At 43.3% G+C, this 21,689-nt stretch overlaps 2 protein-coding genes and 1 long non-coding RNA gene across 3 annotated transcripts; all 3 read left to right on the top strand.

Annotated features, from left to right (window-relative positions):
* The first annotated feature begins 1,637 nt into the window (after window positions 1-1,637).
* Window positions 1,638-5,185, top strand: LOC140582767 (uncharacterized). The gene is made up of 6 exons (XM_072707079.1): window positions 1,638-2,402; window positions 2,752-3,139; window positions 3,737-3,815; window positions 3,975-4,291; window positions 4,638-4,927; window positions 5,144-5,185. Exons 1-6 carry the CDS (start codon window positions 2,190-2,192, stop codon window positions 5,183-5,185), a joined length of 1,329 nt encoding a protein of 442 aa, XP_072563180.1. The 5' UTR covers window positions 1,638-2,189.
* Window positions 5,186-9,623: 4,438 nt separating this feature from the next.
* Window positions 9,624-12,854, top strand: LOC140582766 (uncharacterized). The gene is made up of 4 exons (XM_072707078.1): window positions 9,624-9,821; window positions 11,924-12,064; window positions 12,157-12,314; window positions 12,473-12,854. The coding sequence occupies exons 1-4, from the start codon at window positions 9,624-9,626 to the stop codon at window positions 12,618-12,620; spliced, it is 645 nt and encodes a 214-aa protein (XP_072563179.1). The 3' UTR covers window positions 12,621-12,854.
* A 1,880-nt stretch (window positions 12,855-14,734) lies between these two features.
* LOC140582875 (uncharacterized) lies at window positions 14,735-15,795 on the top strand. The gene is made up of 3 exons (XR_011985668.1): window positions 14,735-14,818; window positions 15,463-15,528; window positions 15,629-15,795. It is a non-coding gene; the product is annotated as an uncharacterized lncRNA (long non-coding RNA).
* The last annotated feature ends 5,894 nt before the right edge of the window (window positions 15,796-21,689 follow it).

Below are 21,689 nucleotides of genomic sequence, written 5' to 3'. Positions count from 1 at the left end.
GGCAGTTGCTTCAATGCATTTAGGGGTGTGGTCCTGGTCAAGACAATCTCCTGAACTCCAAACTGAATGTCAGAATGGGAAAGAAAGGTGATTTAAGCAATTTTGAGCGTGGCCTGGTTGTTGGTGCCAGATGGGCCGGTCTAAGTATTTCACAATCTGCTCCAGTTACTGGGATTTTCACGCACAACCATTTCTAGGGTTTACAAAGATGCTAGAGGTCAGAGGAGAATGGGCCGACTGATTCAAGCTGATAGAAGAGCAACTTTGACTGAAATAACCACTCGTTAAAACCGAGGCATGCAGCAAAGCATTTGTGAAGCCACAACACGCACAACCTTGAGGCGGATGGGCTACAACAGCAGAAGACCCCACCGGGTACCACTCATCTCCACTACAAATAGGAAAAAGAGGCTACAATTTGCACGAGCTCACCAAAATTGGACAGTTGAAGACTGGAAAAATGTTGCCTGGTCTGATGAGTCTCGATTTCTGTTGAGACATTCAAATGGTAGAGTCAGAATTTGGCGTAAACAGAATGAGAACATGGATCCATCATGCCTTGTTACCACTGTGCAGGCTGGTGGTGGGGGTGTAATGGTGTGGGGGATGTTTTCTTGGCAGACTTTAGGCCCCTTAGTGCCAATTGGGCATCGTTTAAATGCCACGGCCTACCTGAGCATTGTTTCTGACCATGTCCATCCTTTTATGACCACCATGTACCCATCCTCTGATGGCTACTTCCAGCAGGATAATGCACCATGTCACAAAGCTCGAATCATTTCAAATTGGTTTCTTGAACATGACAATGAGTTCACTGTACTACAATGGCCCCCACAGTCACCAGATCTCAACCCAATAGAGCATCTTTGGGATGTGGTGGAACGGGAGCTTCGTGCCCTGGATGTGCATCCCACAAATCTCCATCAACTCACCTAAAGGATTATTAGGAACACCATACTAATACGGTGTTTGACCCCCTTTCGCCTTCAGAACTGCCTTAATTCTAAGTGGCATTGATTCAACAAGGTGCTGAAAGCATTCTCTAGAAATGTTGGCCCATATTGATAGGATAGCATCTTGCAGTTGATGGAGATTTGTGGGATGTCAAAAGTCAAAGTTGCTCTTCTATCAGCTTGAATCAGTTGGTCCATTCTCCTCTGACCTCTAGCATCAACAAGGCATTTTCGCCCACAGGACTGCCGCATACTGGATGTTTTTCCCTTTGCACACCATTCTTTGTAAACCCTAGAAATGGTTGTGCGTGAAAATCCCAGTAACTGAGCAGATTGTGAAATACTCAGACCGGCCCGTCTGGCACCAACAACCATGCCACGCTCAAAATTGCTTAAATCACCTTTCTTTCCCATTCTGACATTCAGTTTGGAGTTCAGGAGATTGTCTTGACCAGGACCACACCCCTAATTATAAGTTTATTTAATGTTAATGTTGGCACAGAAATAACTTGCAGTGCCTTTGGAAATGCAATAAAATGCTCATTTGGAAAACGTTTAACTATCCTTTGTAATTGAGTAAAATGGTGATAACTGAATACTTTTATAAGGCACTGTATACTTGATTGCAATGGGTTTTATTACTGTACTCTCCGGCTATACTAATACACCAATCAATATATTAACCAATCAACACAGACAAGCATTAGATTGATATTGGATTGAAATTATATTATGGACATCCTACAGCGACATAAACAAGGGTAAATAGTCCTAAAACGTTTAAATACAGTCCTGATGTGCCCACCATGTGACCGTTATGACCATGAATGAAGCACCGTCATGCACCGCATAGCGACGTTTCGGACCGCATACATGAGGGTGCTCCTATACGATTATAAAAAATCATAATTCGTAATAATACTGTAATTGATAATAAACAGTTATGTTACTGGTTTATGTGTTTACTATACTGTAGTTTATATATTTTTAGAGCGTACTCTTTCCACTTACTAAAAAGAAAAAAAGTTTACTGTAAAACAAACTGCTGGGTTAAAGCGTAAACCAGGCGCCGTAAAATGCTTCTTCAGAACGTCAGCGTGATTTGCGTAAACGAAGGGCGAATGAACGGCATGATTGACGTGCTCGTGGGTTGACGTAGGGTAGGCCGCAGGCTGCAGCCGGAGGCTTCTCACGTGAATTAGCAGCTTGCCAAATATCAGGTGTTTAATTAGCGACATGGCTGCAGCCGCTGATGAAGCCAACGCCGAAGCCAGCACATCAAGCAGTGCCAGCACTGACGACCATCCATGGCCTTATTTGAAAGAAATGTTTTCATTTGCCGATATACAGAATGGCTCTTACAGGATGCAGTGTCTACTTTGTTTGCCACGAACCACGAAAATAAGTGCTTTTAAGAATTCATCGTCAAATTTGAGGAAACACATTGAGGTAAGAGTCTAATGTTATGTAGTGTAAAGAGTGTAACATTAATTTAATGTTAATTTAATGTGAATTAAGTCAAATGAATCTATACAGATCATGTCTCACTTTACAATGGTATTGTAAGCATAATGTTAGCAAAAGTTAATACAGTTACTGATATGGCAAAAACCACTGCAACATGACTGTATTTTAGCTTAATTCTTTTTGTGCAATGTGAATGAATGTATCACTGAAATTATACATTTTGCATCAGGTGCATTTAGCCGTGAGTTTGTGATGTATTTTTAATTGAATTTATACATAGTTTACTAAGTTGAAAAATAACACTGCTCCTCTTTGTTTAATTTTAATACAGAGAAAACATCCTAATCACTTGAAAAACTACTCAAACCTGACCTCGATCGCTCAGAAGAGGAAGAATGTGAGCAGAAATATGGAGCCCTTAACGAAACAACTCAAAATTGGAGAGACCAAGATCATTTCTCAAGCGACCGTTGATAAAGCTGTACTGCGATTCATTGTGTACGGTCTCCAACCTTTTAGCGTGGTTGAAAAAGATGAATTCAAGGACCTGATTCATGACTTGCAGCCTAACTCTACTGTACGATCAAGATCAACCATCTGTACCAAGATAGAGGAAGCTGCGGGAGGAATGAAGAAAAGTGTAACAGAAGCCATGAGCAGGGTGGAATACATCTGTACAACTACTGATTGCTGGAGTTCAAGGCGGCGCAGCTTTATAGGTATGACAGCGCACTGGATTGACCAACACAATCTACAGCGATGCTCTGCAGCACTTGCCTGTCGACAATTAAAGGGGTCGCACACGTTTGATGTACTTGCAGCTGCGATACATGACATACATTCTGAATTTGAGATACATGAAAAAGTTGTCTGTATAACAACAGACAATGGATCAAATTTTTTGAAAGCCTTTCGTGTCTATGGAGGTGAGAACATGCACAGCAACAACACAGAACATGCAACAGCAACCCCATCAGAAGATGAGGATGAATCTGACACTGAAGATGGGGAGAAATGTGGAGAGACTGAATATGTTGAGGTTGCTGAAATTCTAGCCAAGGATGATCTTGAATTTCATTTGCCCAAGAATCAGCGTTGTGCTTGCCATCTTCTGAACTTGGTTTCCACTGTGGATGTTGACACTGCTCAATCAGATGAAACATACAAAAGGTTATCAAGATCATTCTTCTCCAAATGTTGGGCCTTGTGGAACAAGAGTGGCCGGTCCAGTAAAGCTGCAGAGATGATGGAAGAGGAATGTAGTATGCAGTTAATTCGTCCAAATGCCACACGATGGAACTCTTTGTTTCTTTCAGTGGAGAGGATACTGAAGATCATGAAGGAAAAGGGAGATGGTGTTTTCCGGAATCTCTGTGTGGAATTCAAAATCCCCATGTGAGTAATGTTATAATGAATGTTATAATCAATGCAAATTGTTCTACTATCCTATGATTCATTTAAATCCTAAATGAGTAGCATCTATATTTTGCTATAATCAGTTACTTTAAATGGTCTTGAAAAAGGTTGTTTTTTTTTTTGTTTGTTTTTTAATAGGTTCACTCCTGCAGAAAAGGCCTTTCTTGGGGAATATGTCACGGCTATGGCCCCTGTTGCCAAAGCGATTAATATCTTGCAGGGAGAAACCAATGTGCATATGGGCTGGCTTTTACCAACACTCAACGTCATGGTTTCCAAACTAAAACGAGCCAAGATATCCATGAAACTCTGCAAGAGCCTGGTAGATGCAATCCTTGAAGGTGTGAACAAGCGCTTCGGTGACATGCTCAATAATCCTGAGCTGATTGCAGCTGCAATCCTGCTTCCGAAGTTTAAAACTTATTGGACAACTGATGATGCCATCCTCAACCTCGGTTTGTAGTCACAGGCATATACTGTAAAACTAAATGAAGAGCAGTGACATACTAATTAGTATAGTTTTTTTTTCTTTTCTTTTTAAATTAATTGCTAACTGATTTTGGAACTAACTTAAACATTTAGATGGAAAAATGGGTGTTCTAGTATTGCATATAATTTGGGATATTAGGCAATATTCTAAATACTTTTATCAGTAATGTGTGAATTTTTGGAAACTTTGTGGAATGCTGAGATAATGTATTTTAAACTGAATAAATGTGAATATGCGTAATTTTAAAAGCACTAAAATGCTTTTGGATTAATTTAAATTGTTGCAGAAACATTTCCAAATGTGTATTGTAGGCCTTGACTTCATAAAGGGAAATATGGAGGAGAACTCTCAGCTTACAAGTGATTCCACTTCATCAGAGGAAGAGGATTTCTTCAAGCCACTGAAGACGTCTCGGGCACAACAAGGCCCAGCAGTGCTTGATGGCTATCTGACATATGCTGGTGATGACACGGGTGTCCTGAAAACCTTCCCCTCTCTACTAAAGTTGTCTTTAAGGCTCAACACTCCCCTTCCTGCATCTGCTGCTTGCGAGCGTCTTTTTAGCAGTGCTGGCCTCATTTTCAGGCCAAAAAGAACTAGAGTAAGTTCCAAGAACTTTGAGAACCAGCTTTTGTTGAAGCTGAATAAAAATATTGCCCCCCTCTGAAACTGAGAGATAAAACACCATTAAAGTCAGCTCTGAATTTGTTTTTTTATTAGTTTTTTTTAATTGTTTTACCTTTTTTTTGAACATTTGAGTTTGACTGAGACTGACTTTTTGTTCTATTTTCTTCTTCTGCCATTTTGAAACATTGAGGTGTTCAATTTAATGTCTATATTAGGAAATAAAGCCTCATAAATAAATAGTTCCTTGTTTTCCACATTTCTTGGTGTTCTTTGAGCCTACATTCAGTACGAGTAAAATACTTAAGTTCTTTTAAAATTGGATACTTTACGACTTTTACTCAAGTCTTATTGGAATTGGTGACTTGTAACTTGTAATGGAGTAATTTATACAGTAAGGTATCTGTACTCTTACTCAAGTATGGTTTTCAGGTACTCTTTACACCTCTGCCAGGACCACACCCCTAGAGTTTAGATTCTCTGCCCGAGGCCGAGCCCAGACTTGACCCGACCCGACCCGTGGGCCGGGTCGGGCCGATATTTCCTGCCACTATCTTCGGGCCGGGCCGGGCTGGGCCGGGCCGGGCTGGGCGGGGCCATGATCAAGCATTTGTGTGTGTTTTTTTTTTTTTTATCATTACTTAATTAGCCTAATTGGGTGGAGAGCTATGCCATAATTATAAATGTAGCTCCCTCCCGTAAGACACGAGCACAAGAGTCCTTTGCATTTAACTGAGCCGACGGTTTATTCGAAAGACAGTGGCTTCGTTATTATCACCATCATGGCAGACGTGAGAACTAAATACAGATACGGAAACACAAAATCAAGCACATTTACTTACAATATTAGCTAACAAACATTGAAATTCAAATGAAATATAAACATAAATAACAATAAAGACAGCTTAGAGAATTCATATACAGTTAACACGAACCTCAGTTAGCATTTACATGGCTAAATACAACAAACTTAACTAAAACTTAATTAACACATACCTCGTTGGCTGCTTACGGAAGGATTTAACCTTTTTCTTAACCCTTTACTTAAAGTTCGATGCCGAGCACACAAACTGGTTCCAGCAGCAAGCGAATTGGATAAGTGAAAACGTGCTTTTCTTCTAAACGTGTCTCAATAATTGCGGACATCAGAACAACAGTTCCGCTATTACCTATTTTGTTTAAAAATATTCTAAAACTTATCATATTTATTAAATATGCCATCCAAAGTTAATTACTTGTTCATTTTCTGTGTTTATCATTGTTCACGTTTTTTTTTCATTCGGATCTATTTGCGATCCATTCTGAATAAACAAACAATGCAGTTTACATGCTTCGTTATTGTTGCATTTTTCATTAAGATAAATCTAAACTAATTTCTGTAGTTCAAACAACTTAGAATTGTAGTTGAGAACGTCTGTTACAACGGCTCACGTATTAAAAAATAGTCGGGTTTAAATCGGGCTCGGGCTCATAATTACAGTTAATGTGTCGGACCGGGTCGGGCTCGGACACAAGGTGCACGGGCTCGGGTAGGATCGGGTTTCATTTTTTGGGCCCGATCTAAGCTCTACACACCCCTAAATGCATTGAAGCAACTGCCATGTGATTGGTTGATTAGATAATTGCATTAATGAGAAATTGAACAGGTGTTCCTAATAATCCTTTAGGTGAGTGTATATGCACAGCAGTAAAAATGGTGGGTAACCATTTATATCCTTACCTTTTTTGAGATCACTAATGTTAAGTAAACGCTGTTTTGTAAATTTAAAAGGTGCGTAAATGGCGTTTGTGTGCATTTACCCTCCACTACACCACTGAATGAAGGATTTGCGTTAAGTAATCTGAATAATTGCATAAAATAATCCAAAAACTCCACAACGTCACATAATACATCAGTGTCTCTCCGACCTAATTTCAGCTAATTATCATCAAATTCTGGCTTCTAAAACAAGATTCTGCTGTGTCCGCCTCCGCCATTTTTAAACTTTTTTTTCAATTCTCCCAGAATTCATCACGTAAGCTTCTCAAGGCACGCCATTGGTTCTCGTCACCTTTTTCCTTTTATGGCGATCGGCATCCAGCTTAATCGTACTTTACTGCCACCGCGGCTTTGGTTAGCTTACTGCTCCCAAATTAGGAGGTAACCACTGTACTTGTGTGTGTAATAACGTAGACCCAACTAATCGATTATTAAATTAGTTGGCAACTATTTTAATAATCGATTTTAATCGATTAGTTGTTGCAGCCCTAGTTTTGTACAAACAGCATGATATCATCTGCACAGATTATTTTGTGTTGAGGTATCGGTATGAATTCCATTTATTTCACTTTTCTGTCATATTGCTGCCGCATGTGGTTCTATGAAGATGCCAAACAATGAAGGAGAGAGTGGGCAGTGATCCCATCTGTGACCACTATAGCTTTGGATGAGGTGTACGGTCAGTGATGGGCAGTAGCCATATAGCGAAGCTATTTGTTTACTTACATTATCTAGTAGCTTGCCTGTAGTGTCGCTGATTTCTGAATCAAATGATTTTCCAGTAGTTACGTTATTTTTTTGATAAAGTATAGCGACCTAGCTTCCATAAAAGCTACAATTCCCAGGACATGTCTGAGAAAAGCATCTTTGGGATGTGGTGGAACGGGAGTTTAATGTCCTGGATGTGCATCCCACAAATCTCCATCAACTGCAAGATGCTATCCTATCAATATGGGCCAACATTTCTAAAGAATGCTTTCAGCACCTTGCTGAATCAATGCCACGTAGAATTAAGGCAGTTCTGAAGGCGAAAGGGGGTCAAACACCGTATTAGTATGGTGTTCCTAATAATCCTTTAGGTGAGTGTATATGATGTTATTTATCAAAGACATTGAGCACTAAACAATGGAGATGACAATTGGAAATTCAACTAAAAGTAAGTGATAAGCAGAAGAAAACAAGGGACAGGGAACAGACCACACAGGCAAGTTAGCTGTAGTTGTGAGCAAATTACAATGATGCAAATATTTTTAATCCAACTATTTAGTTACAAATTCCTCAACCTGGGAGTCATCAGCATTTGAATCAAGCACGTCAGTTACTCAAGCCGTCAACATCAGCTTCTGAGATGAGGGGACAAATACCTGAATTGGGCTTGCCAGCCTAGGGCTATTGTTTCCTTGATTGCTGTTTTGCACTTCTCTGCGATGCACATGCAGGGCTACCCATCCCCCAACAATCTGCCAACGTAACAATTAGGCTGAGATCACGTAAACATCAGGTCACGTAAACAAACAGGGTGACTCAAATAAATGTATTAAAAAACCAGTAATGCCGAGCAATATACCAAAATATTCGGAACATTATACATTGAGCCTATCCTGCTAATATTAGTAGTCACTGTATGTCATGTCTGTGTCACAACAGTACGGATTAGAACAATATGTGGTACCATCAATAATGCGATCTGGGCCCTTTAAGGCTGGCTCGCTCCAATTAGTGAGCGAGTGCTTTCAGGCAGAAATTTCAGGGTAAAAACGACGAAATCGAAATTGGATCATACTGCCAATATTGCTCAGAATCACTGTAGCTGTCCAATGGTATGCGGGGCGTTGCAGTTGCTTAGCGTGACCGACGCATAAGAAAGCAAACATTCTTTATCATCGTCCTATGTATGTTAAATTACGATCTTCCACATTAATCAAGATATTGTAAAACGGAAATTACTACAGCTCCAATAGCTTATATTAAAGTCAGCCAAGTGTCACAACAAGGTTTTGAAATGGCAAACACAGACACAAATCAAATGTATATGAGCAAGCAACATAAGGGATCTGTTGTTTGGGTAAATTATATTACAGTATACACTATATATTTGTGGTGTGGTGGCGAATTGGTGCAGAAGTTTTAGAACTGCACTCTCAATTTATCACTTTATTTAGAAATATAATTTCAGTTCTTATCCTTTTTAAAAGTTACATTTTTTGAAATTGTCTTTCAAAGTGTCCCTCAGAATGACACTGGGGCTGGGGTGGGCGGGGCTACGAGGGGGGAGGGGACACGGTCAGAATGGTATATTAAGAGGAGACCTCCACATGTACACTTACTCTACCTCTGCTTCCAGCGAGACAAGAGCTCCAGATTCTGCTCAAGATTTCATCTTTTGTCGAACAACTCGTCAAGAATGGCTTCCAAGGCGTAAGTTATGATCAATTTATGATTGGTCATAATCATCTTCTGCACCAATTCGCCACCACACCACAAATATATAGTGTATACTATAATATAATTTACCCAAACAACAGATCCCTTATGTTGCTTGCTCATATACATTTGATTTGTGTCTGTTTGCCATGACTGGTACAAAAAGACCAGACGGGAAAACACAGCAGGAGATAGAACATGGGGACCAAAAACCAACTGACTCGGGAACAGACGCGGGGACGGAGGAACAAATCCTGGGGCATGAGGCGGAAAACAAAACGTAGGGGAATCAGAAGGGAAAGGACCAGGGACATGGGACTGGGACCGAAGCAGGGCAGAGGGACTGGAAGGAAAGGGCAGAAATGGAACTTGTTGGGGCAGCTGACCGGGAAACGGAGAAGGGAACTGTTGGGTAGGTGGTTGGTAGGAGGGCGACAAGGAAGGGACTGCGGGACGTGGACAAGGACGGGTACTGGAGGGCGATGAGGCAATGACGGCAGGACGGGAAAAGGGACCGGAGGGTGACAAGGAAGGGAGCGAAGGACCAGAGGATGATGAGGAAGGGACCCTAGGACAAGGACGGGAACTGGGAACGGAGGGCAACAACGAGGGGGGGACTACAAGACTGGGGAACGACGAGGAGGGCACAAGACCGGAATGGGGACTGGAGGACGATAACGAAGGGACTGTAGGATGGCGACCAGAGGGTGACAATGAGGAAGGGACTGCAGGATTGGGACAGGACCTGGGACTGGAGGGCGATGAGATGGGCACGGGACCGGAATGGGAACTGAAGGGCGAAGGAGAAGGGAATGATGAATGAGGGCCAGAGGGTGACACTGAGGAAGGGGCTAGGTCAGGGCGGTTGAACCGCCTGGCATGTCCCCGTCTCCCCTTTCGGGAGACAGAGAACAGGGCTGGTCCTTTGCTGGGCCCCCACCAGTGCCAAGAAAGGTCCACTTGTGTGGGGGTAGAAGTCCGGGCCTTTGGGCATGGGGTCAGGACGGCCTTAGATGGAGAAGCAGAGGCGGCGGCCCCCTGTGGGCCGGGTGCGGACAGAGCAGAGACGAAGGCAGCCCCCTGTGGGCCAGATGTGGGCAGAGCAGAGACGAAAGCGGCCCCCTGTGGGCCGGGCGCGGGCAGAGCAGAAGCAGAGGCCCCCTGTGGGCCAGGCACGGGCGGCTCGGGCTGAGCGACAGAAGCGGCCGTGGCTTGCCCTGGGCAACCTGGTTCGGATTCCTTCGGCGACCCGGCCAGGTCCACCAGGTGCCAGAAGGCCCTCTCCAGCCTTCGCACCTCCTCCTCCGGAGATGCTGGAGAGAGCTGGAGCAGCTGGTTGCCTCGGTCAGGGCACAGCATAACTAGGGTGACTGGAGGACAGCTGGAGTCAGGGATAGCCGTCTCCAGACGGCCTGAAGAGTGCAGAGCTGCTCAATACAAGCCTGGACATCATCCAGAACAGCAGGTGTCCCAGAGCCTGGGGATCGTCCTTTTGGCTGGTTCATACTGTCAAGGTTGCGGGCGGCTCGGGCACGGGAACGGGAACGGGGCATGGTGCACGAAAAAGGGTGGACGACCCACTTGCGGCTCAGGGAACAGAAAGGGTTAATAAAAATAAACCGAAGACACTACAAACACAATGAAACCAAAAGGACCACGAGGGGTCAAAACTAAAGGGGATTAAATAACAAAAACTAAATAACTAAATAACTAAATAACTAAATAACTAAATAACTAAATAACTAAATAACTAAATAACTAAATAACTAAATAACTAAATAACTAAATAACTAAATAACAACTAAATAACTAGGATGGTAAACAGAATACAGATCTAATCAAGACAAGCAACAACCCTCACATAGACAATCATAGACACGACGCAATGAACCAGCGGGGAACAGAACAAAGGCAGGAACTAATATACTACGGGGGTAATGACTAACACAGGGCAGGTGAGGCTGATTAACAAAGACTAGGGAAACAGGACACAGGTGAAACCAATTAACTCAAAGACACTAACAATCAGGGAAACTAAACACTAACCAAGGAAGCATATATCAACACACGGAAGGTACATAGGCAATAACATAAGCAGGGGAACAAGAAACAAAACCAAAACCAATTACAAAGCAAACACCAGGAATAATTAAGCATAAAGGAAAACACCAGGGAGCTAAATACAAAAACAGAGGAGGCGGGATTCGAACTCACAACAAGAGGGAACTCAGGACCGAGTGGCAAACAGACAACACATGCTTAATACATTGAGCCACAAGACCAGACAAGTGATAGGAGAGAAACAAGGACTGACGTATGGACGGGATGACCAGCACCACCTGCTGGTCAAACGGGGAAGGGGCACGGAAGGACCACAGCGGGAGGCCGACCCTGACAATGAGCAGGTTGGTGGGAAAACTCTTCAGTCTTTTTTACACATCTCACGTCGTTTCTTCAGTATGACATTTACTAAGAGTTTTTTATTTACTTATTTATCTGAAAGGATGATCCAGGAGCTGGAGCGTCGCCACATGGTGGTGCCTGACACCCCCTCCCCAGCAGTAGCGGCGCAGACCAGCAGTGTTCCTGTGGTGGCTGGTACAACCGTGCAGCGACCGGAGAGCTCGGCGACTGAGCATTCGGAGGACGCAGTCAGTGTCACTAACGGCGAGATCTTTCAAGTGTGAGTATGAGTGTCTCGGCTTTGCAGCTTCATTGATACCTTTTGCTTTTGCTTGTGAGCCAATTGAAGGTGCAATTTTAAGACGAAATATGTTTTCCACATGGCAGTACCCGGGAGGTGCAGTGGCCACAGACCTCCAGGCACATGATGCAGGAGAAGGGACTGTACATTCTCTGGACCATCCCCTCCTGAAGGGCTTCGCCGCATACTTGGAGAAGGATCTCCTGAATGAGAATTTCAAGCAGACGGTGAGGTCTCCCATAAAAGTTCACTCTATTATTTTTTGGAGCTTTATATCTACGCAATATATTCATTAAGTAATGCCGATTTTATTTTCCAGGTGGAAAACGTCAGCAGGTTCATGTTTTTTGTGAACCCTGAAGAGCCATCCCTTGAATTTCTGAGGGAGAGGGAGAAGACGAAGCTCTTCTTTCGGGAGCTGACTGAGGCTGGTCTCTCCAGGCAGACTCAGGTCAACTACATGAAGAGCCTGAAGAGGTTGGTAGCATGTAGATTTTTAACAGTATATTGTAGGTTTGTGTTGTATTGTCGTATCTGTTTTCTTCAAGGAAGTTCAGTCCTCCCACTATTGTCATGGTGGCATGTACAAGTTCATGTACATATGGATACTTACATACATGTCCTTCCTCTGACAGATTCCTCAAGTACCACACCGTGGCCACCGACCTCCGGTGTGACAACATTGCCTTGTGGAATGAGGCAATGTTCTTCGTGGAGTACCTGGGCTCACTCCAGCAGAGCTCTGCAAAGTTGGTGAGTAAGGAGATGACGCAAAGGAGGTAAGTTCAACTGTCAACACCCGTTAAATTCCATATTATGATTTGATTATACATCTCCTCTACTGTGTTTAACACACTCATGATGTTTTTTTTTTATCTCCCTCACTGCTCCTGGAGTGCACTGCATGGAGAAGCAGAGCCATTTCACATTGTGAGCACATTTTATTAAAATGTGTACTGTATTGATTAGGATTGACAGTAATTGAATTTTCTTCTCCCACCCACATAGTCATGTCATTCTCACGGGGATGAGCCCAGAGAAGAGTCCAGAGGACTGCTGGGCCGTGCTGAGGGCTGCCAAGAACGACTTCTTGGCAGTCCTTGGCAAGGTGTATCCGGAGGAGATGCCCCTGGAGTGTGCAGAGTGCTGCCTTGTCCTCTACTACCTGGAGGCCACGGTCATTCTGAAGCATCTCCAGCCACCAGGCGTGGTGGAGCACATGACCGTAAGTGTTGTATTCTTTTTGTCTTCACTTTTCCTCTTTGCCGATACTCTTATTTATCAGTGGGACATCATTGTATTGTGTAGGTCCAGGAGTGCATGACCAGGAGCACGTCCAAGGCCGACCATACGGTGATTGTGGTGAAGGAACACAAGACGTCGGCGCAGCAAGTGGCCACATTTGCATTATCCTCTGAGGAGGAGACAGTAAGTATATCAAGTTTGATAAGATTTATTTCATAGTTTATTTCAAGAGCAGCGATTTAATCTGTTTTCCTCTGTCAACAGTGGTTCGACATCTACTTCACCCAGGTACGGCCACAGCTCCTGAGCTCCAAGAGGAGCCGGACGACACCGGATGACCTGGGAGGAGACGAACGGTTCTTCATCTCCACCGCAGGCAGGCCGGTGTTCAACGCTTCGAGTGACCTCAACCGGCTGCACCAAAAGTGAGCTGATCATCATGATTAATTCCCCCTATAATATGTTCTACATACATGTTGTCAGGTGTTGTGTGAGACGTATTAATAAATGTATTTTTGTATTTTAGATACAAGCTGGATCCAGTCACCTACCAGACGGCCCAGCGCATCTTTGAGACGGCCACCAAGGACTTGACGGACCAAGAGAAGTCCTTGGTGGCCGATTATCTCACTCATTCCACTGCGACAGCTGACGAGCACTACCGGATGAAGCAGTCGCGGAATGTGGTGCTGGCCAGTTAGCTGCTGAAGAAGCTGGCAGGTGACTCAAGGTAGGCATGTTTTCTGTTTGTCAACACACCAACATCAAGACACACAACCAAAGCCCTCACCACTGAACACTAATCTTAAACTTTTGTGTTTTTTTATTTTTTTTATTTTTTAATTTGTATCTCAGCGCTGACTCCGCAGAGGAAGGACCCAGCTGTTCTGCCCGTGGTGCCGCACGGGATGCTGCCCCGGCATCCAACCAACAGATGGATGTCCAGGCAGCGTTCGATCAGCTCCTTCGGACCCACCCCGTGACCCTGGATGGCGACATCCCAGACAAGACAGCACGCTCGCAGACGTCGGGCCGGTTTCAGCGGCAGCTCTATGAGCGCTGGCTGAAGGCCCAGATGAGGATGCGCGTACGGCATGTCTTGTGTGAGTATTGTTTGTAGCACTAATGACATTTTTTACTGTGAAACGGTCCTATCTACATAGGCTTCTTAACTAACAACAATTTACTTTGTTCTTGACAGCACACTTTGGCAGACGGCAGCCCACCGAGTCCCGGGTCGACGCTTGGATCAGGAACCAAGGCTGGAAAAGTAATGTTCCAAGCGCGGCCAGCGTTCTGAAGGACTGGAGACCAGTGGGTTCGGTGGACACTGCCGTGGACTCTAGCCACATCCAGGAGCTCATCCACAACCAGAAGTGGAAGGGACTTGTGGTGATGGACATTGCGGGGAAGGGGAAGGGAGTCTGCGCCACCCAGCAGTTCCAGGCTGGTGAGGTGGTGTCCCAGACAGCAATTCCCTCTGTGCCGGATCCGTTTTCGAATCACTAGATTCGCGTAGCAGTCACACTCACTATGCACCTCTGCGCCAGCTTTGCAGCATATTTGTCCGCAAGCTCTGACTGACAGTCCGTCAGAAAGGTCCGTATCTGATCCGGAGCAGCAGCACAGACCGGACCCGTGCTTTTTTAAATCTCGCAGATGCGCGTGTACGTGCCTCAGTAAGAGGTAACTGAAGAGTCACACAATAACCAGTGAAGACCTGCTTGTGGTTCTTGGTAAGTGCATTATAAAACTATATTAAGATTGACATATAGCTGATAGTTCCATCCATGCGATTAAAAAACATATAACTAATGCGAAAGTAGGCTTAAAGTAAGAATTGGCGATTGTGGTGAAAGCCTGTTCTCAAAATTGGTGAATATCTCCGTTCGAGTGGATGTTATGTGCAATGAGATGCGGGCAATATTTTTGTACGTCTGCGTAAAATTCTAATTTTGGGTTCAGTGTCACCAACTTGGCAGTAAATATTATCTAAGCTCATTTCCAGCCTGTGTGTCTTCCAGTTCATTTATCTGGTTAGCATGCAAACGTTACTTAAAGTTGCTCAAACTTAGTAGGCCCAGTTGATGGGACCCTGTTTACACGGTTTTTGGATAAATCAGCAAACTTCGTTTAGTTAAATGTTTGCTAGTGTTAGCATAAAATATTTTTCAGATTTAATTTTGATAATGTTTGAACAAATATGTTTATTTAGATTTGAATTGTATTTTATCTATTAGGTGAAACATTAAGTGTATTTTTCCCCCTTTTTTCAGTTTCTTACTTGTTCATTTCAAATTCAGATTCTCATTTTTGCAGCAGTGTTAGAGTTTTTTTGAGTAGCTAAATATCTCCTATTTCTTTGAACTGTGCTCCATAGGTTTTGTTCCATTCCATCTGCTGATGCTAGTCAAGTTGAGGTCAAGCTGCCCATCATCTCTTGCAGGTAGCCAGCTATATCACATACATACAGTCACATTTTGAGACACATAATGCACCTGTACCTTGATTTTGAAACTTGTTGCTTGATCTTTATTTCCACCCAGGTTCCTCAGATCTTTTGATAAAGGTTTCCTTCATGTTGCTCGGTCCCGCCACAAAAACAAAGGGGACCGTGCTTTTGCCGTGGCAGCTCCACGTCTTTGGAATGGTTTGACTCCAGATATTAGATCTGCACCCACGATCACAATTTTTAAATCCAGACTAAAGACTTATTTGTACTCTTTGGCCTTTGCTTCTTAGTTTTTTTTTTTTTTTTTTATTTTTATTTTTTATTTTTATTTTTCATCTTGCTTTTGCTTTTTATGTATGTAATATATATTTTTTTTTATTGTGTCATGCTATCATGTTGCACTGTGTCCACGTCTTTCTATGCAGGTTGTCACGATCGGAGACAGAGGCAAGCAGGGAAGCAGGAGCGCAAGCCAGGACGTCAGGTAAGCAGGGTTTAATGTGCAAAATACGGACATGGACGGACGATACACGACAATACAATGCACGATCTGGGGAACAAGGGGAGACGTGGACTGATATACAGAGAACAAGGCAAACGAAACAGGAAACAGCTGGGCACAATTGGGGAAGTACACGTGGATAATGAGGGGGCGTGGCACACACTAGGAGCGGACGGAGCGGATCGTGACACAGGTAGTTCTCGTTTGTGTTTACTGTAATGCTTTTAGCATTTTATGCTTGCTGTCTTTATTTAAATTTAGTTGTAGTTTTAGTTTGACATTGTACAGCACTTTGGTCAGTTTTCACTGTTTAAATGTGCTATATAAATTAAACTTACTTACTTACTTACTTACCTGATGCCCTGTCGAATAACACATTAAGATTTAGAAATGACACTCTATAGCGGGGGTCTCCAACTCCAGTCCTGGAGAGCTACTATCCAGTAGGTTTTCTGTCCCACTTAGACTAGAACAATATGTGGTACCATCAGTAATGCGATCTGGGCCCTTTAAGGCTGGCTCACTCCAATTAGTGAGCGAGAGCTTTCAGGCAGAAATTTCAGGGTAAAAACGGCGAAATCGAAATTGGATCATACTGCCAATATTGCTCAGAATCGCTGTAGCTTTCCGAAGGTATGCGGGGCGTTGCAGTTGCTTACCGTGACCGACACATAAGAAAGCAAACATTCTTTATTATCATCCTATGTGTCACGTTCGGGCGTAAGACGAGCAGGGAAGCAGGTGAAAGCAGCCAGGAAGTCAGGTAAATGGGGTTTATTCCACGACAGACGGACATCCACGGACAATACAACAATGACTGATCTGGGGATGACTGACTCTGACAAGGACTAAATACACTAAACAAGCTGAGGGAAACGAGCAACAGGTGAGATCCATCAGGGAAGAACACGAGGTAATGAGGGGGGCGTGGCACACATCGGGATCGTACAGAGCAGGGTGTGACACTATGTATGTTAAATTACGATCTTCCACATTAATCAAGATATTGTAAAACGGAAATTATTACAGCTCCAATAGCTTATATTAAAGTCACCCAAGAGTCACAACATGGTTTTGAAATGGCAAAGACAGACAGAAATTAAATGTATATGAGCAAGCAACATAAGGGATCTGTTGTTTGGGTAAATTATATTATAGTATACTATATATATGTGGTGTGGTGGCGAATTTGTGCAGAAATTTCAGGGTAAATACGGGCGAAATCGAAATTGGATCATACTGCCAATATTGTGTAGCGGATATAAAGATCCGTAGTTTTTATTTTAAAGTTTTCCTGCTAGTCTCTGGGCTCGGTGGATCATGCGGTCATGCCTTAGCCTATCCAATGAGTAGCGTTGCTGGGCGAGTCTCTGGTAGTGAGGGGAGCAGTAAAAAAAGGTCAGTTGGGCGAAGTGGAAGCAGAGTCGCGTGAAGTTTTTTTTACAAGGAATCGCGGCTAGTATAGTTGGAGCCCAGCTTCGTTTTGGCAGAACGAAAGTCTGTTGTTTTTTTTTTCCTTGTGTTGGAGTTGGGGATTATTGGGGCTGCGCCATCCCAAGCGGAGAGCGTGGCGGGTAGCCTGGTGTGCATACGCCGGACGCCATCTCGGTCTGCAGCGGAAGACAGAGACGCGGAGGGGCTGTTTGAGTGGTGTCGACGACAGCGGGTATGACGAGTGGCATCTTCGGGAGTCTAAGTCGTGTCCTGGCATCCGGTGGAACTGAAGGAGCTGGGGAATATCGTGGAGGAGGGCACCCGGATTAGCGGTGCTGAAGTGGAGGCAGCGCGCGCCGGTTTTGAGATCCAGGGCCCCGGAGCTGTGTTACACGGGCGTATGGTTACATGGGACATGATACCAGGTGAAGTTCATGGCATTTCCTCCAAAATCAGCGTTCACTGTGGCCCAGTCACCTTTCAGCTTCCTCTGGAGAACTTGTTCCCATTCCCTTCCACTGGGTTGGTAAATTCCATCCAATGCAAGGAATCCCAGAAACGGGCCCCTCCCACTTGGTTTGGGTCTGGCAGACTGTTGACCACCTCCTTCAGTTCACTTAGATCCCATTTCCTCTGCACCTGTACCATCCCGTAGTCTCTGGGGTTTGGCATTTCCACCAAGGGGAACTGTCTTGGCACTCCAACAGTTGCCCTTTGCTCTTCAAGGGTCTTATAATTGAAAACGACATTGACATAGTAAATGAGTTCAATGATAGTTTTGCACGGGTATTCACTGTTGAGGACACTAGTAACTTACCAGTTCTTATTACTAATCCAACATCGTCTATAACTAATATATATATAACTGAAGCTGATGTTTTGCAAAGCCTAGCTAAGCTCAAAATAAATAAATCACAGGGCCCTGATGGCATCTTACCTATAGTGTTAAAAGAGATGAGGGAAATTATTTGCCGACCCTTAACTTTACTGTTTCAAAAATCCTTATCTGAAGGTGTGGTACTTTCTGATTGGAAGCATGCCAACATAACGCCCATTTTCAAAAAAGGGGATAGAAGTAATTTGTCAAACTATAGGCCAATCAGTCTAACTTATATAACTGGTAAAGTTATGGAGGCTATAATCAAAGAGAAAATGGTAGATTACCTGGACTCAAATAACATTTTGAGGGATAGCCAGCATGGATTTAGGAGAGGTAGATCCTGTTTAACAAATCTGTTGGAGTTTTTTGAGGAAGCTACTCAGGAAGTTGATGATAATAAGGCCTATGATGTCATCTACTTAGATTTCCAAAAGGCTTTTGATGTTGTCCCCCACAAGAGGCTCTCTCTTAAACTCAAAGCGACAGGTATTTTAGGAACTGTCGCGACCTGGATTGATAACTGGTTAACGGATAGGAAGCAGCGAGTAGTTATAAGAGGCTCAATGTCACAGTAGGCCTGCGTTCATAGTGGGGTACCACAGGGTTCAATTTTAGGACCACTATTGTTCCTAATTTACATAAATGATATAGACACCAATATATACAGTAAACTGGTGAAATTTGCAGATGACACCAAGGTGGGTGGTGTAGCAGATACTGAACTAGCGGCTCAGCAGCTACAGCGGGATCTTGATTTAATTAGTGACTGGGCCGATACCTGGCAGATGAAATTTAACATAGACAAATGTAAGGTACTCCATGTAGGGAGCAGAAATATAAAGTACAGGTATTTTATGGGACCTACTGAAATAAAGGTAGCTGATTATGAGAAAGACCTTGTTGTGTATGTTGATGCTTCCATGTCTCATTCTCGCCAGTGCGGGGAAGCAATAAAAAAGGCCAATAGGATGTTGGGGTATATCTCCAGGTGTGTGGAGTTTAAGTCAAGGGAGGTAATGCTAAGATTATGCAATTCCTTGGTGAGACCTCACCTAGAATATTGTGTGCAGGTTTGGTCACCATATCTTAAAAAGGACATAGCGGCCTTAGAAAAGGTGCAGCGTAGGGCCAAAAGAATGATTCCTGGTCTTAGAGGAATGTCATACGAGGAAAGGTTATTTGAACTAAATCTGTTCAGCCTCAAGCAAAGGAGATTGAGGGGGGACATGATCCAGGTCTATAAGATTCTAACAGGTTTGGATGCTGTTCAACCGAATAGTTACTTCAGCATTAGTTCAAATACAAGAAGTCGTGGCCATAGGTGGAAATTAGTGGGAGAACATTTCAAACTGGATTTAAGGAAGCACTTCTTTACACAGTGTGTAGTCAGAGTATGGAATAGTCTTCCTGATAACGTAGTGCAAGCTGAATCCTTGGGTTCCTTTAAATCAGAGCTAGATAAGATTTTAACAACTCTGAGCTATTAGTTAAGTTCTCCCCAAGTGAGCTCGATGGGCCGAATGGCCTCCTCTCGTTTGTATAGTTCTTATGTTCTTATGTTCAGTCAGAGTACTCTTCACCTTCAGTACTTCTACAACATCCACAACAGCCTTCTCGCTTCTTTATCTTTCTTCTTACCATCCTTATTTTCGCAGGATCGAAAGACCCATCTCTTGGCCACTTGCCACCTGTCCTTTTCGCCCACATTTCACACATCTCTGAAAAGTCCTTTCCAGTTCTTTCCTCTACTGCTTCCCTACATGTTTTACCCCGTAGTAAACCCTTATTTCCCTTATCACGTTTACGCATTTCCCTTTCAAATGCTGTTTCACCTTCCGGATCATAAGCCGGATCAGGAGCCCAATTTGACTTGCTACTGCTATTTCCCATTTTGTCGCACCAGACTTTCAGTACTGATTATTTTTATTTTTTTTAAGATAGGTTACTAAAAGAAGGTAAACTTGTTTTCTTTGCAGGGAAAGAATATATATATATATATTAAAATCGTCACACAGTAGAAAACTTCTATGCCTGTGTTATTTTGCAAAGCAAGTTCTTTATTGCAACAATGCAGACTTTTACAAAAGACTTATCACAAAACAGTTATATTTGTATAATTTATGTATGCCAAATGCACATCCCAGTAACATAAATCTCAATTCGGGGTGCAGTTCTGATAATAGGGACAAAGCAGTCATGGGGATAATCTACAGTACACGGAGGTCTTTGTCTCAGCCTCTCCGTTAAACTATACATGTATGTTTGCGGAACTTTTTACACCTTCATTTCTGCTTAATTTTTTAATACTTATGAGCTCATTTATTTGATATTCTTGACTTGTCAGGTTTCTAATTTCACACTCGGCACACTCATCCAAACCACAAGCCTTACACATTCATACCGTGCACGTTACATTCATACAATCTTATTTTATCTAGTCTGCAGACAAAACACATTTCACATCTCGCCGGACGTGATACAGATATTTTACGACTCTCTCAGTCGAACCTGGATATTTTACGACTCTCCCAGTCGAACCTGGATATTTTACGACTCTCCCAGTCGAAAACCTGGATATTTCTTTACCTTCAGAAAGATACCGCAACAAATTTTCTATTCCACAAAATTTGTCCAACCTTTTAGTCTGGTCGGAGTGACGGGGGGCCGCAGGCCTCAGGAACTGCGATGGGTCAGGCTAAAATTCTCTGTCCTCGACTCCAGACGGGTACCTCGTCGTCCTTCTAGGACTCGCGTCCTTCTGATGGTCCTGGCGGTCCCCGTGCAACCGAATCCCGGACGAGCCCCCAAGTCTGTTATGGAAATTTGGAGGTAGGAAGGAACAGATGAGTCCAATGGTTTAGCTTGGTTTCATTTATTGAGATATCTTTCTATGCGAGCTCGGGGAGACTCTCCACAGACAGTTCTGAGAAGTTCTCCAAATAGCAGACGCAGCTGCTTTCATTTTATATTGACAGACAAATGACCCTTCTCTGCAACCACAACCGGAAGACCCATGTCTGCTTTTGCACATTCTATGCTCAGGACAAGCTTTTCGTCTAGCACAAGCATCTTATATTTACCATATATAGAATAAAAATCTTGTCTAGCTTAACATGGGTAAAGTCTAAAACCCCTCCCCAGTATCTTGCATCTGTTTCTTCAAGCATAGCAACCTTATTTTGCAGCCTAACTTCCTTAGTAACCATCGGACATCATGCTTGGTGGTAATTTTCCACTACAAGAGATGGGGAGTTTTGTCTACCTGTTCATCAGACCAATTATTGAAACTGATACGGGCTTATAATTAGCTGATACAATTTCATTAACAGTTGGTGTAAT

Source organism: Paramormyrops kingsleyae, chromosome 25 (genome assembly GCF_048594095.1).
Source record: "Paramormyrops kingsleyae isolate MSU_618 chromosome 25, PKINGS_0.4, whole genome shotgun sequence".
NCBI classification, from domain to species: domain Eukaryota; kingdom Metazoa; phylum Chordata; class Actinopteri; order Osteoglossiformes; family Mormyridae; genus Paramormyrops; species Paramormyrops kingsleyae.
Note: the sequence above shows the minus strand (reverse complement) of the source record. Positions and strands in the feature narration are given on the sequence as shown.

Excerpts from the sequence above, each read along its gene's own strand:
- LOC140582767 (XM_072707079.1), top strand. The coding sequence starts at position 2,190 with ATGGCTGCAGCCGCTGATGAAGCCAACGCCGAAGCCAGCACATCAAGC. Across the intron at positions 2,403-2,751 it reads ATTTGAGGAAACACATTGAG|AGAAAACATCCTAATCACTT; the intron begins GTAAGAGTCTAA and ends ATTTTAATACAG. Across the intron at positions 3,140-3,736 it reads AAGGCGGCGCAGCTTTATAG|TGGAGAGGATACTGAAGATC; the intron begins GTATGACAGCGC and ends TGTTTCTTTCAG.
- LOC140582766 (XM_072707078.1), top strand. The coding sequence starts at position 9,624 with ATGACGGCAGGACGGGAAAAGGGACCGGAGGGTGACAAGGAAGGGAGC. Across the intron at positions 9,822-11,923 it reads AGGACGATAACGAAGGGACT|TACCCGGGAGGTGCAGTGGC; the intron begins GTAGGATGGCGA and ends TCCACATGGCAG. Across the intron at positions 12,065-12,156 it reads ATGAGAATTTCAAGCAGACG|GTGGAAAACGTCAGCAGGTT; the intron begins GTGAGGTCTCCC and ends TTTATTTTCCAG.